Here is a 15,020-nt window from a genome sequence, read left to right on the forward strand (position 1 = left end):
GAGCTCAGAACATTGCACCTTTCATCTTCCCTGCCTGTTCCTGCCTTCCCTGCCTTTTGTAGCCTTTCATTTTACAGGCATTCCTTGTGAATGGAGAGCAAACCATCCAAGAAAATCTGACAAAAGCAACTCTTTCCTTGATCCAAGGAATCCACTCCTGAGGCTTGACCCTGTTGGGTGAAAAGCACTGCAGCACTGGAAGGTTTTTTGTCAAGTCACAACTGGAACAGGTCAGCTGCTGCTTGGTAGAACCTGTGGTGTCCAGTCCAAATGGAGAATTATTTTTCCTCTTTGCCTTTAGTCTTTCTATAGACCATCTCTCGGAAGCTTGCAAGGATCTTATTCTCTCGTTTTCTCCTCTCCTCCTGGTTGAAGGATGCCAGAGCTCTCTTCTCATCTGCACTGTAAATCTGGTTCTCTTTACGCAGACGCACAGCTTCCATTCGGCGATGTCTGCAGAGGAGAACATTGTGTACTTCAGCATGAACAGAGGGAAGTAATGCCCCATCACGATTTACATCCCTCAACTGGGCTGAATGTTCTGAGTGGCTTATAAAGATATCTACACTAGAGCATCCAAACTGCACACAAGCCTTCCCGTGAAGGAGCATGGCAGAGCAAGAAACTGACTTCTGGTGGTGGCTGCTCTCAGGCAGTCAGCCAGAAAGCCCAACCTACCCCAAGGGTGTCAGCTGCTGCCTTATCAAAATTTAAGGGAAATTCCTGTTGGACTCAGAGAAAAAAGCACAGCCAACCTCTCACCCTTGAATTATTCTCCTACTGAAGAGCCAGCCATCACCACTGCTGTGCAAACACACTGCCTTTGAGCCACCTGACACTAGAGTCTCCTCATTTGAAAACTAAGATAATTACAAGTGTACTTACCTAGAAAGTGTAATTATCTGTAATTAGCTAGAAAGAATTTTTGTTCTTGAGGAGGAAGTGTTCTTCCAAAACCAAGTTGGATAGATATATCATCTATCTATAGCAAGATCGAGTTTAGTGTAGATTACTGCAAGCACACAGAGCACCTTCTCTTCCATGCTTTCAACCTGAGCTTGGAAGCAGTCTTCTAACCAGTTAGCAGCAGAAGCAGCTCTTTAAAATCTCACCGAACCATTATCATCATCAAAACAATACCTGCTGCCACTCATGACATAACCAGAGCTCTCAAACGACGCAATCTCTTCACTGGTCAAGCCGATTTCACCTCTCCGGGGTATACGTTTTCCTGCTTTTACATATTCTGCCATTGCGGCACCTTCACCGGGCAAGAGGGCATGTCCATAGCTTAAAAAAAAAATAAGTACTGATTTCAGTCTCTAATAGAGAGAGAAGGAGCTAAACATCCAGCTTTTTTCCCATTAACTGGCCTGTTTTTCCTTATGGCTAACACTAGCAAGAAACTCTTAAATTAATACATTCCGATTAAACGGTAATAAAGACACTGTAAACTCACAATACTGCAGAGCATTAGCATAAAGGCATCTTAAAATTGATTTCCTGGGAATCAAGGCTAAAAAGCATAAACCAGACTCTTCTACCTGGATTTAGGTCAGCACAAAGGCACACACCACTGCTACTTGTGCCTGTGAGTTTCTGGCACTGCGTTTCTCTCTGATGCATGCCAGGCTCTTAGAACAGCCCTTTTGAAAAGTAACCTTCAGGCTTCATTCAGTTGATTTAATCAAAATACTGTTAAGAACTGGCTACTCACTTCAAAGGCCTGTCATCCTGAGATGCATGAGTTTTGGGAGCTTCTGGTCCAATCAAGCTATCAGCTTCCATATTTTCTGCAGCAATCAAATAATGAGGAAGATTAATTTTTTGTTACCAGAACAACATCACCTAATAAAAGTCACAAAAGGAAACTAAGAAGCTTTGATGCAAGTTTAAAGCCAGGTGAACCTACTTGATCTCTCAATCCAGAGATCTTCCCCTTGAAACATTTCTTCATCAGAATCTTCACTACTCGAATCACTGGATTCCTTCCTGCTCTTCTTATTTTTCTTTTTCTTGTACTTCTTCCTGTGATAAAGTCAAAGACAGACATGTTATTTCCCAATATCTAAGATGAAATAAAGTGCTTGGAATCATATTCAAGTCACCAGTTTCTTAACGCAAGTTTGGGGGGAAGACCTGGTTTGTCTGCATGCAGATCGTTGTTGTTTCATAGAAGAAAATGACTTACAGCAAAACAAAGACAACATATACACTGTTACACATGTCATATAGTGTTAGAAAGTTGCTCCCTATGCTTGCAGTGAGTCCTCTGCTGCGTGGTTCTGCAGATTTAAAGAAAATCCATCAAATTAAGATTACTCAACAGCATTTACAGCCCTAACAAGAATGCTCACTGAGCCTTCCTCACTATCTGCTATGAAAGTGGCACTGCCCTCTGGCCAAAAGCAGGTAGAATTACACACAACCACCCGGAAACTTACTTTCTGTTCTTTTTCTTCTTCCTGCTTTTCTTTCTATCTTCATCTGAAAAAAAGAAAGCATGTATATTATCAAAAAGAGATGATTAGCTATAACTAAGTAGTTTACTGCACTGTGAATAACCACCTCCACCAGAATGCCTTAGTACACAGCTGCTCAGACATGATTTGCTCAGGTACCAAGTAATACTGCAGAAGTACAAGTAGAGAGCTACCTGCAATACTGTTTGATATGAGAACATATCAAACATATTTCTGGCATGGGGTGCCCAATGGGTGCTAAATTTTACAAGGGCAGGTAGTGCCAGGGGGAATGGCTTTAAACTGAAAGAGGGGAGATATAGATTAGAAATTGGGAAGAAATTCTTCATTATGAGAGTGGTGAGGCCCTGGCAGAGGTTTCCCAGAGAAGCTGTGGCTGCCCCATCCCTGTCAGTGTTCAAGGCCAGGTTGGACAGGGCTTGGAGCAACCTGCTCTAGTGGAAGATGTCCCTGTCCATGGCAGGGAGGTAGAACTAGATGATCCTTAAGACCCCTTCTAACCCAAACCATTCTAGGAAATTCAGAAATCCTATTTCCTAAGGCCAGACCACAAGCACTCAAGGAAAATACACTGCAAACCCAGCAAGATGATGAAAGAATACCAGATTGGTGGTGCAGCTCTGTAATTTCCGAACATTTTAAGTGTGCAACAAAAGCCAGAAGTGTCACTTCACATTCAGAGGAGCAGCAGAAGAGCTCTCACACCACATGCATTAGCTGAAACCCTCTCTTCTTACCACTGGAGTCCTCAGACTCTGACTCGCTGTCGCTGTCCTCAGAATGTTTTCTGCGTTTTCTTTTGGATCCCTTCCGCTTTTTCTTCTTCCTTTTCTTCTTCTTTTTCTTTTTTTCCTCTAGAAGGTTTTTAAAAGGTAACCTCAATAATTAGGGAGCAGACAAAGTTCATCTAGCTCCATACAAGTCTCAATCTTCCGAATGCAACACTCTCCTTCAAACTGGAGCCCACCACACTCACTTCCACCTATCCAAGTTGGTGAACCTCTTGCAAGCAAGAGATTCTAGACTTCATCAGTTTCCCATTTTCAAAACAAGCTGTGTAAGCAAAACAAAATACCTTCCGAGCTGGAATCTGAAGAACTACTCTTAGATTTTGCCTCTTCGTCTTCTACCGGTGTGTGCTCATCAGAACTGAATGAAAATAAGAAGTTGGCTATTTACAGTCTGTTGTGCAGGATTCAAGATCAAATGTACACATGGCCAAACACACAGTTGCAGATTTTGAGTCAGTGCTGGCAATAGAGCAAACTATTAAACAGCTGATTTACACCACAGGAATTGGCTTCAGACCCACAAGACAAAGATTGCCTGACCTACAATAAATCATGTCTTGCAAAACTGGCAGTTGGAATTAACTGGGGAATTATTTCTGGGAAAATAGCGGAAGCTGGGGAAGAGGAAGTAATGATTTCATTATGATGGTTCAGAAATGAAGTGACTCACATGAACTAAAAAGGACTAGTGGAGGGATAAGACATTTTTGTAAACTGAACTGACATATAATCAGTATCATAAAAAACAGAGGAAAAGAAGAAAGAATACATCTTACTCAGGGTCAGGAACCTTTGGTGACAGTCCCCAGACTTCGGGTGCCCCCAGTTCTCCAATCCTCTCTCTTTCGTTGAGTCTCCTGCAATGGAGAATGCCTTCACTGACCAAGATCAGATGAGATCGGGCATTTTCAGGGTGATAAGAGCCTACAGCACCCAGGATTCCCAGGCGGTCTCCCATCCAAGCACTAACCGAGCCCGACCCTTCTTCAAAAGCCCAGCTATTCTAGAAAAGCTCTAAAGCTTTCAAACGCTTTTATTGTCATCTCAGAACTGAGAAAGAATAGAGAATAGAGCTAGTGAAGCTCTAGAGGCTTTTTCATGTGAGGTTATCATTAAAATGTCAGAAAACTAATCAAAAAGGACTGGGACGGGGTTGGTACCCTTGTGGTGCTTTAGCCGGGAACCGAACCCAGGTCAACTGCTTGGAAGGCAGCTATGAAAGTGCTACACCCGGCACGTCAACGCTTTAAGCCTGATGTTCTGTTGCCGTTTCTAACCACCCAAAGCACCTAAAGCGCATACAAGGCACACCCAAGGGCCGCCGCAAGGACAGGCCGAAGGGGCCGAAGCCCCGCCAGGCCGCGAAGGGACCGTACACAAACGGGAGGAGCCTCTGGAGCGGCGCTCACCTCTGCCGCAGGATCTCCTCCTTCTCCTTCTCGTAGTACTCGGGCCAGGCCTTGCCGTGGTAGTAGCCGTGGTGCGCGGCTGCGCGCGGCCCGCCGGGGGTGCGCTCGCGGGAGCGGGACCAGCTGCGGCTCCGCCGGTGGTTCGGCCGTTTCAGCCCGTTGCGCTCGCGGGAGCGGGAGCGCGACCGACGGCCGCGGCGCTCGGGGCTGGCGGCGGGTGGGCTGCGGGACCGCGACGCCGGCGCCATGGCGGCCGCGGCCAACGACACGCTTCCGGGCGGCGCGCGGCTTCCGGCGCCCTCCCGGCTGGGCGGGGCGGAAGCGGGACAGCTCCGCGGCGCTCCCGGTGGCGGCTCGCTTTGTGCTGCGGGGCTGCCCGACAGCATGGACGTGCGGGAAGAGGCGGCGCCAGGTACGGCGGAGCGGGCGGCGGGGTAGGGGTGGCGGCGGTGCAGGCCGGGAGCTGTCCAGGGCTGCCCGGGAGCAGTACTGCCCGGCGGACAGCTCACGGCCCCGCCGCCGAGGGCAAGATGGGGAGTCCCCGGAACCCGCAGGGCTGCGGGCGCTGGGACTTCCCTTTTCCCCTTGCACCGGGCCCCAGCGCCGCCCGGAGCCTTCACGGCCGGTGTTTGAAGATATATCAACAGGGCACTGCCCAGACCGGCCCGTTGCTGTTGTGGCCGCCGGTGGCAGCATGTGAGGAGCGCCCGGAACAGCCGCGGTTTGGGGAGAAAATGGTACAAATCAGGAGTTCCGGGAGGCCGCTCTCTGTCCCTCCTCTGTGCGCGCCCTTCCCCACAGGTGCCAGGTTTGAGCACCTTCCGGCGGTGCTCTTTGGAAAAACAAGTTGCTCCTGCTCTGCCCTGGAACGCGGCGTTACGCTGGTGGGCTCCTGCGAGGAATAGGGACATAACGATATTAGCAGGGGTTTGTGTATGTGTTCGGTGTTACTGTACCCTGTGTCTGGCTGAGGACGGCCTGGTGTCTCCTCTGTTTTCAGTATCAGGGATTACGGCTTGTCCAATTAAACTAGACAAGGCTGTCTTTTAAAAGGCTGTTGTTTTGATCGGCAGCCGAGTCATTTGAATGAGACAGCCGGAAGCCTGCAGCGGCTGAATCCATACTGCATGCATTAAGGCTCAGTGACTTTGTCTCCCTGAGCTTCCAGTCTCAGGAAGAACTTGAAACCCAGAGTGATCCTAAGACTGCTGTCCATAGCCACGCTCTCCTCACAGATTGCCCAAGCTTGTTTACCCATGTGGTGTGATCAGATGTCCCCAGGAGGAAGTCCGAGTCATTATGTGCTCCCAGCACTGGTTACAGGAGGTCATGGCAGCGACTCATGAGAGGGATGGAAGCTGCTGAGCCAGACATGTAATGTGGGGACCTGTCTGTGTGGCAGGTAAATGCACCCTGAGGCCTTTGAGGCATGTAGCCCTCCCTCGCTTTTCCCCTGGGATCTCCCACAGCCAGGACTTGGAGCAGAAAAGGGGTGGAAGACCCTGAAACGTGGCTGGTGGCAGAGTGCTGTGTGCTGGAGCCTGGGTTTTGGGGCTGAGAGGAGAGCAGTGTGTGTGGGGGGGGGGGGTCGGTGGCGCTGAGCACTGCAGTGGTCGTCACAGCTGGATACAGCAGCTTGGGCAGCTCCTGTGGTCTGGCCTTGCACGTTGGCACCCAGGGCCTGCATTGGCAAGATGGTGACTGAAACTTCTCAGGAGCACTCTGCACCTCTGTTACTTCACGTAGGAAAGTGATTGGAAGTATTTTTCTACATAGGCTGTACAATGCACATATATACAGTATGTAACAACAGCATCTACAAGTACTGATATCAATAAAAAGTATCACTGGACTTTAAATTCAGTTATATGAGGTTTTATAGATAATGAGATTGACAGGAAAAATACTCTGAAAATTCTTTGATACATGAATGGTAGAAATTAATATTTTGAGAGTCCTTTCAGAAGCAGGGGTGTTTGAAATTCCACAGTGGAATGGTATTTCTGTCCCTAAAAATAGTCTTACTTTAATTTTGATTTCACTGCAGGCCATAAGGGGAAATTCACTATTCTGTTTACCAAGTTTAATTTATTTCAGTGTAAAACACATTTTTCTTGGCAGAAAATGCTGCTTTTTCTCAGAGTTGTCTTTTAAAGAATCTGTTCCCACAAACCGCATTTTTAAAAGCGAGATCTTCAAATTACTCAAAACTTGTCACTGTTTTGCAATGGGGGTTTGTCTTCTCACAGAAACCTACACGTGATTCTGCGAGTCTTTAAAGTTGTGCTTTGTATTTTCAGAGCCTCCATCCCAGAGGATCACTTCTATGCATCAAAATAGAAGTTGCTACTCTGTCTCAATTTTCTCAGTTCCAAGGACATTACCCAGGTTCTAGACATTCTCCTCAATATCTTAGATAAAATGGTTCAATTTGTCACTATCTTTTAATTTTTTACGTGAGTCAGCTCACCAAACACTTTCTAGCCTTACGTAAAAATAAAAGGGGAAAAAACCCCAAACAAACCCAAAACTAAGAAGTGCATGGTAGACAAAAAAATATTTGCATTGACATTCTGTGTTCAGGTGCAGTGGGACTGAGTTGCAGCTTCAGTAAAGCATTAGCTCTGTCCTGTCTGTGACAAGGTGAATATTATACATTAAGAATTAAATAAATGTTATTCTCATTTAATATAACCCCCTGTGTAAAGATGTCTGAGAACCTGTGTCAAAGGAGAAAAACTGAATTGAAGGGTTGCATGAGGAAGAAAAGCCAATCTTTTCCTCAGTTATTATTTTCTATTATTTATTATTTTCTACTCTCTAGAAAACCTGTAAATAAGGAGAAAACAGCTTTGTAACATTTCAGATCTGAAGGCTGGCTTCAAAAAGGCACTTCTGCTACTAGCTATACAATACAGGGAGCATGGCAGGTGATTTTCTTGCTGGCAGGGTGCATAAACCCCGGCAGGACCATTTTGCTGCTGAAACGTGCAGTGAGGGATTGCAGTCGTTTGTGGCACTGACTGTGGCCTGTTAATATTTCTGGTTGAACTTGATAGGAGGACAGTTGTTCTTGGCAAGGGTTTTGAATCATGAGAAAAATCACAAACTCCTGTGGTTCAAGTCATAAAATCCATAGGGAAAAAAGAAAAGATTAGTAACTGAAGATGAAAAATATCTTTTATGATTTTGGTGCTCTTTGAGCGTTCAGGAGCAGTGACAGTTCTGAGAGCCCGCATTGTGGGTACGTCACTTTGCTGACTGTTGATGTGCCGAGAGCTGCATTTTGTCAAGGGACTGCACAGTGGAGTCTGATCAGTGCCACCATGGTGCACAGAATACAGAACGGATGCTCCTGCAGCATGAGCCTGGGTGCTCGGGTTTGGGTTACATTGTCAGGCCAGGGTGCCAGCTGCATCAGTGGTTGGCAGAGCAGCGCTCAGCCTGTTTCCTTCCCCCGGGAAGGAACTGAGCCGCTGTGGTAAATAACCCGCTGCCAGCACAGCTCCCCAGCCTTATCCAACACGGCCAGAGGTAAGGCAGGTGTTGGGGGGGCTACTTCGGGCCTCCCCTGGGGCGAGGGGAGCGCTGGGAGCCAGGCAAGGATTGTCAAGGCCGAAGTGAGGCCCGTGTGTTCGGCCCTCGGCTGCCCAAGGCCTCCTGCAGAGCAGCGCCGGGGACCGGCGGGGCGGGAGCCTTCCCCCCTCAGCTGCCCAGACACGGGGTCTTGTGGCCTGTAACCGGCTCTCGACAGCAAGGGGCGGGAGAAGCCGCGGGGCCGGAGGCTCCTGGCAGCCACCGCCCACCTCAGCCCGCCCGCTGGGGAGGAGGCCGGGCCGGGGGAGCCACCCCCAGCAGGGGCACGGCACGCCCGGGCAGCCCGGCCGGAGCCCCTGCTTGCGGCGGTCACAGCCCCGCCCCGCCCTCCGGTCCCGAGCGCGCTCGAAGGCTCCCGAGGCCGCTCGGATCGGGGCGCACCGGGGCGTGACGAGCGCGCTCGGGCGGAGCACGGCGGCCCGCGGAGGAGGGCAGAGCTGCAGCGCTCTCTGGCGGCCGCGCAGCGGGGCGGTGGAAGAGCAGCAACGGGGGCCGTGGCTGTTGCGCGCGGTGGGAGCTGGCGGCCGCAGCGCAGGTAACGTGGATCCTCGTCTTCCTCCTGAGCGCCGCGGTGCGGCCCTGCTCTCCCCCTCCCCGCCGCCGGAACGGGCGGGCCCTCCGCTCGCCTCTCCCGGAGCAGGAAGCGGCGGCGGCGGGCACGGCCTGTCCGAACGGAGGCGGTGGAGGGGCCGCCCGTCAGTTCTCGGGGCCCGCCGCCTGTAAGCGCCGCCGACGCCGCTGCTCCCGCGGGAGCCCGCGGCGTGGCCCGCGAAACGCGTTCCGCGGCGGTGGCATCTCTAGCTCGAAACGCTGGTTTGCATGGTAAAGTTCACCGGGGGCAGCGGGGGAGGGCCGGGGGAGCGAGGTCTGGCGGCGGGGGTGGGCTCGGCCTCCTCATCTCACCTACTTCAGGCGCACAGAAATAAAGTTTAACGAGTAAAATCAAGGACTGACAGCTCTGAACTCACCGTTCGTGTATGTGAATGTTGTTTTGTTACCGTGCTGCCACAGTGTCTCGGTTTCAAACACAAAGCAACCTTGCAAACCTGTGAGGAGGCATAAAAACAGAAGTTTATTTTTCTGGGGAAAAAAAGGAGAAGTGTCAGTAGCATTTTCATTAATCTTTGTTGACTGGTAGTGTATTGATGCACAGATTTTGCTGTCTGGCCTATAAATAATGTGGATGTTACCAGGTTTTCTCATAACTATTTATGGAATATTCTCACAATTAAAAATAATTCTCTAATCATGTTTAAAGTCTTTCAAGGGACCTGAATCTTGCGTCTTCTTGGTTTTCAAATTTACCGTATTTGCTCTTGAATCAGATACGCAGTTGTTTGTCTTTTCCTCGCCTTGTAAGAGCAGAGGGTATACTCAGAATTGCACGTACCTTGTGTAGAAGGTGAAGGGACAAATAACAAGAAACAAATTTAGAGAGTTCTATATATAGCATATAAGCCTGTGAATAGGATGTCAGATTCGTTTTTGGTTTTCAAAGGGATGAATAAACAGTAAATGTCGGACCTTTGCCATGCAGTTAAAACCGTAAACCTCTGTTTTCAGTGGTTTGATGCCTTTTACTTTCTCTTTGTAGGAATGGAGGGGAAAAAACTGATTTCAGCAACAGACGCACAGTATTCCAGTGTGCTCCTCCAGTCTTTGAATGAACAACGTGGCCACGGACTTTTTTGTGATGTTACTGTCATTGTGGAGGACCGGAAATTTCGAGCCCATAGGAACATCCTTTCAGCCTCAAGCACTTACTTTCACCAGCTTTTCCCAGTGGCTGGGCAGGTGGTTGAACTGAGCTTTGTAAGAGCAGAAATCTTTGCAGAAATTCTAAACTATATTTATAGTTCCAAAATAATCAGCATTCGATCCGATTTGCTCGATGAACTGATTAAGTCAGGGCAGCAGCTGGGTGTTAAATTCATAGCTGAGCTGGGCATACCTCCGTCTGAAGGAAAAATCATTACAAGTGAGGTCAAAGATGGTGCTTCAGAAACGTCATCTTCTAATCCAGGACAAAAAGATGCTGAAACACAAGTACCTGTAATAAGGCCAGAGAGTCAAGAGGTAACAGATGGGATGCCGGTTATAACACAGTCATTCTCTTTACGTGGCATAGAATATGAGACTACAAAAATTACAGTGAGTGATTCAGATGATGAGGATGATGATGTAATTTTTTGCTCTGAGATTGTTCCTCCAAAAGAATGTACTAAAGATAAAAATACTGCAACCCAGAACCAGCCTTGCCCAAGTCCAGCTGGAGTTTCTGACCCAAATTCATGTGGCAGTGGTGGCTCTCCCTATTTGATGAGCACCACAGCAGCTCAAAAACTTGCTTCATCTGCCAGTCAGCTGAGCCCAAACCAAACACAGTCAAGTACCGAATCACTTGTCTCTGCAGCACCACAACATTTGACTCCTAATATCATTGTGCTAAATAAGCCTCTTCTGAACGCAGCACTCAGTGCCAGCTCCTCGCATCAGACACATGTGCTCCCCACAATTAATTTAGTTGAGGAGAACCAGCAGCCACCTGATAATGGCTCCTCAACTAAAGCGGAAACAACTGCTGTTGATGATGAAGTGGTTGTTGAAGATGATGTCGATGTCATTAGCTCCTCTAGTCCTGGTTCGGTCAGCAGTAGCTCTTTGGTTCAGCAGCCTTCTGTTCCTAAGGCAGCAACTGCTGAAGGATCAGGTGTACAGAAAAAACAAGTTTCACAAGAGACATCTTCTAAACCTGGAGAAATTAAAATAAAAATCTCAGATGTCCTTGCTGGAAAAAACAAGGAATTCAATTCAGGTATAGCATCAAAGCATGCGGCAGAAGGGCAGAAAATCATAACATTAGATACAGCAACTGAAATAGAAGGCTTATCCACTGGCTGTAAGGTTTATGCAAATATTGGTGAGGATACATATGACATCGTCATTCCTGTAAAGGGTGATTCCGAGGAAAGCAAAGCCAAGCCCGATGAGAAACCTAGAACATCTGGTGGTGACTCTTCAAACAGGAAACGCATGAAAGTAAAGCACGATGACCATTACGAGCTCATAGTAGATGGAAGAGTCTACTACATTTGTATTGTGTGTGAGAGATCATATGCATGTCTGACGAGTTTACGGAGACATTTTAATGTTCATTCCTGGGAGAAGAAGTATCCGTGTCGATACTGTCACAAAGTCTTTCCTCTTGCAGAATACCGTACGAAGCATGAAATCCACCATACGGGTGAGCGAAGGTACCAGTGCTTGACATGTGGCAAATCCTTCATCAACTACCAAGTTATGGCCTCCCACATAAGATCAGTTCATAGCCAAGACCCTTCTGGAGATAACAAGCTTTATCGATTGCATCCTTGCAGGTCGCTGCAGATCAGACAGTACGCATACATTAGTGATCGCTCCAGCAATATACCAGTAATAAACGAGGGTGGAATTGTTTATCGGGTTGGCTCAGGGAAGGACGGCACTGAAGGAACACCATCTAACCCTCCAGCCAGACAAATTACCTGGGATGACATTTTTGTTCCACAGGCAAATGAAGCAATTTTTAAACAGAATCAGTCAGAGGGAAGTACTGAATTTGAGTTTGTTATACCAGAATCCTACTGAAATACATCAAATGCTGGAGAAACGATTCAGTGCGGAAATACCTGCACTTGTATTACATGAACTGTTAAAATTGCTGTAAATCAAATGTTAAAGTGAAAACAAGTTAATTTCTTCTACCAAGTAATCTAATGGTAGAACTTAGATGGATCATTAGTAGCTGCAAGTGATTTGTGGAAGCAATTTACCTGAAAGTTTCCTTCTGTAGAGAGTGATAAATTTCCAAGGAGCTGGCAGTTTTTTTCTGATATGTTAATTTTTATCCAGTCGTGGGGATTTGTAGTGTGAAAAGGTACAATTTCTTCAAAAGAGCTCAGAGTCTTTCTTCTGAAGTAATAGTACCCATGCTTACTGTGTAAACCCTTTCTTTCATGTTGGCACTTTAATGCTGAATTCTGTTGAGATGTTAACCAAGAAAAGAGTAAGACTTTTCATCATAGTCTCTTGAATGTGGAACCATTTTAAAAAGAAATCCCACAACTCATATTTATTTTTGTGAACAATGCATTACTGCAGGGGTCCAAAATAACTGATCCAATAGTTTGGAGTAGTATATTTTTGAGATAGAATCTTAGTTTACTTTTATGAGCACTATGAATCATCTGTCTTCATGCAAATAGTCTTGGCTCTTGAGAGATACTCAGCTAGGGCTAACTTTAACAAACTTTATACATACTTGGCAGCATGGTGAGCAGTGTCTGGACTGTTACATTTTACTCTTTGCAATGGGAAAAAAAACCGAAATGCCCACAAAGCTCAATAGTGAAGGAGCTTAAAACACTTCGGAAAGAGATAATTTTGCCTTTTTAAATCTTGGGTAATGTTAGGTTTTCAAAAGATGCCAGTCATTTGGAATAAAGCACTGTTCCTTTTTTTGCTCTTCAAGAAGAGTGACATCATTCTGGTATTAAAAAAACAGTAATACTTTTTTTTTTTTTAATTTAGCTGAAGGCTTTGAAATTTACTTCTCAAAACTATGAAATAATGTAAGTGTTGTGTCAGTTTTAGTACTGAGACAGCTGAGGGTCTCCTGTGCCCATTTGGGTAGGTCTTTTAAGTGAAACAGGGATTTGGATTCTTTTCTTCACCCCATTTATATGGTGTGGAAGCATGAGGACTAAACAGTCAAAGAATACCCTCTGTCCACCGTAATCCAAAGTATCATTTCTCTGCAGTTGCCTACTTGTCACAAACTCTCAGTTTGGGGTTTATTGTATTGTCCTTTTTCTTTTTTCTCCGTGCAATTGGTCCAATTAAGCACTCAGAAGATAAATTAGATGTCCAGCTTGAACAGGAAGTAGTCCATCTGAGAAAAACAAACAGCTATTTACTGGAGTCATAGTTTAGCATTTCAGATTTAGTGATTTGTGGTATTTTTGTAAATGGTAATATGAAAACTGCTCAAGTTCTAGAGATGACTGAGGATTGTTGTGCATAGTACTAGTTATCGTAACCTTTTGTTGCTTAAATTACACTTAGAGGTTTTTCTTTTTCATGTTTTAAGTAAGCATCTTGATCTTATCAAGGTTTTAGTGTGTAGCACTCTAGACAGGATAATGTTTAAATAGTAAATGGTTCAAATACAACTTGAGCTATAAAAAAAGGGTACCGGAAATCTGTATGAGGAACAAAGGGAGAAAGAGGATTATTTGTTTACCTTATGCATGTAATTCTCAGCGCTTAAGTTTTGTAGGCCAGGAGCACGATATACATGATTATTTCCAGATCATATTGCAGACCCTGGTGCATATAATGGGGTATGCTTTCAAATGCTGAAAGTTGGATGTTACCCAAGATGGCATTTCAGCAGTGTCCTCACAAGATGTAAGTTCTGATTACCTGTTTTAGCACAAGTAGCTCTGACGGAGCTGGCTGTGTGCTTTATGGAGACTTCCTGAACTTTTTGACAAGATAAAGACAATGTTATTTTTGTTACTGACATGATACATCTGGAATTAAGCATAGGTTGCAAAGTGTACATTCAGTAATAACTAAACGTAACAGCTATCAATATTTGCTGCTGATACATTTAAAACCTTAAACTGTGCCTAGTAAAGGTCTCTTTTTGGAGGAAAACTGGAAAATTAGGGCTGTGTAACTATTTTTGCTAGAAGACTCGTGCTTGCATGTGTCTCAGGGTCTTCGGTTTTCCTTGGAAGTGATTTTTGATATCCAAAGTCCAGAGATTATATAAAGCATTTTTTTTTATTTCACTTTCCAGTATTTATTGGTTTGGAAACATGTTAAATCCATTTGTTTAAAACTTTTATGGGGCCATGAGCTTTCATATTTAGATTTCTGGCTATTGCACTTACATTTGTTCTGGTTGGTTGTTTTGTAAACACTTAGCGTCCACTTTATGAAAAAAAGTATGTAAATATTAAGAAATTGGCTTTGGGGTAATGAAAGAAAAAGACTGAATCTGAAAAAAGCATTTATATTAAATTTTAAAAATTGAACAGAATATGGTAACAAACCTCACTGTCATTTATATACAAATAAAAACATTAACGGTCTGCTGCAGAATATGATAGTGGTGGTTGCATCCTCGCTGTGTGTTTCTTTGGGGATTCATACCATAGCATTCCAGTACAAGAATTAAACATTGAGATAACAATTGACTGCTTATTTATTTTGTACTGTTTAAGGCATGCAGCTTATAAAAAGATGAAGAAGCTGACAACTATATACACTGGACATCAAATTCTGGAGCTATTACCTAGGAACTGTTCCATACAAATCATTTTGTCGTTTTTGCCAGATCTGTAATGTATATAGTTGTACAGTCTTTCCTTAACATACTTTTAAAAGTTGTTTTTTCTTTTCATTAATCAAAACTTGATATTAGTTCGTAGAGCTTTCTATGGCAAAATAATAAAACCCCTTTAATTCTAAAGATGGGTGTAGCATGTTTCTTTTTAATGACAATTTATACAGCATAACATGTTAGGTTATGGTAGTTTGTAGCTTCTTCTTCCTTTAGGAATAGCAGGGAACTCAGTGGTGGGAGGGGAGGTGTTTCTATTTAGGCTTAAATTTTTTCGTGTTTGGCTGGGGGAGTTTGATTGGTTGGTTTGGTTTTGGTTTTTTTTGGGGGGGTAAAACACTTCCCAAGA

The 15,020-nt window shown here is 45.4% G+C and overlaps 2 protein-coding genes across 4 annotated transcripts; one reads left to right on the forward strand and one right to left on the reverse strand.

Moving 5' to 3' along the window:
- Window positions 1–65: 65 nt before the first annotated feature.
- NKAP (NFKB activating protein) lies at window positions 66–4,946 on the reverse strand. Its single transcript, XM_061446076.1, has 9 exons — window positions 4,684–4,946; window positions 4,051–4,131; window positions 3,559–3,632; window positions 3,221–3,337; window positions 2,445–2,487; window positions 1,913–2,028; window positions 1,718–1,793; window positions 1,141–1,290; window positions 66–453 (listed from the first exon to the last, which is right to left on the reverse strand). The coding sequence occupies exons 1-9, from the start codon at window positions 4,929–4,931 to the stop codon at window positions 279–281; spliced, it is 1,080 nt and encodes a 359-aa protein (XP_061302060.1). The 5' UTR covers window positions 4,932–4,946; the 3' UTR covers window positions 66–278.
- Window positions 4,947–5,020: 74 nt separating this feature from the next.
- Window positions 5,021–14,800, forward strand: ZBTB33 (zinc finger and BTB domain containing 33). 3 transcript variants are annotated; one of them, XM_061446055.1, is made up of 2 exons: window positions 5,021–5,095; window positions 9,875–14,800. In XM_061446055.1, the coding sequence occupies exons 1-2, from the start codon at window positions 5,068–5,070 to the stop codon at window positions 11,905–11,907; spliced, it is 2,061 nt and encodes a 686-aa protein (XP_061302039.1). In that variant the 5' UTR covers window positions 5,021–5,067; the 3' UTR covers window positions 11,908–14,800. The 3 variants fall into 3 exon arrangements, with proteins under 3 accessions (XP_061302039.1, XP_061302042.1, XP_061302041.1); XM_061446058.1 differs by lacking the exon at window positions 5,021–5,095 and adding an exon at window positions 8,796–8,815; XM_061446057.1 differs by lacking the exon at window positions 5,021–5,095 and adding an exon at window positions 8,856–9,102.
- Window positions 14,801–15,020: the final 220 nt, after the last annotated feature.

This window comes from Pezoporus flaviventris, unplaced genomic scaffold (assembly GCF_033815535.1).
Source record: "Pezoporus flaviventris isolate CSIRO_AGI_PZ_B2104156 unplaced genomic scaffold, CSIRO_AGI_Pfla_v1 ptg000005l, whole genome shotgun sequence".
NCBI lineage: Eukaryota > Metazoa > Chordata > Aves > Psittaciformes > Psittacidae > Pezoporus > Pezoporus flaviventris.

What these genes read in the sequence shown, in the direction of transcription:
- NKAP (XM_061446076.1), bottom strand. Translation starts at nt 4,931, where the DNA reads ATGGCGCCGGCGTCGCGGTCCCGCAGCCCACCCGCCGCCAGCCCCGAG. An exon ending in GAGGAGATCCTGCGGCAGAG is followed by an intron (nt 4,132 to 4,683) that starts GTGAGCGCCGCT and finishes TCTCCATTGCAG; the next exon opens with GAGACTCAACGAAAGAGAGA. An exon ending in TCTCTGGATTGAGAGATCAA is followed by an intron (nt 1,794 to 1,912) that starts GTAGGTTCACCT and finishes TGATTGCTGCAG; the next exon opens with AAAATATGGAAGCTGATAGC.
- ZBTB33 (XM_061446055.1), top strand. Translation starts at nt 5,068, where the DNA reads ATGGACGTGCGGGAAGAGGCGGCGCCAG. An exon ending in GCGGGAAGAGGCGGCGCCAG is followed by an intron (nt 5,096 to 9,874) that starts GTACGGCGGAGC and finishes TTCTCTTTGTAG; the next exon opens with GAATGGAGGGGAAAAAACTG.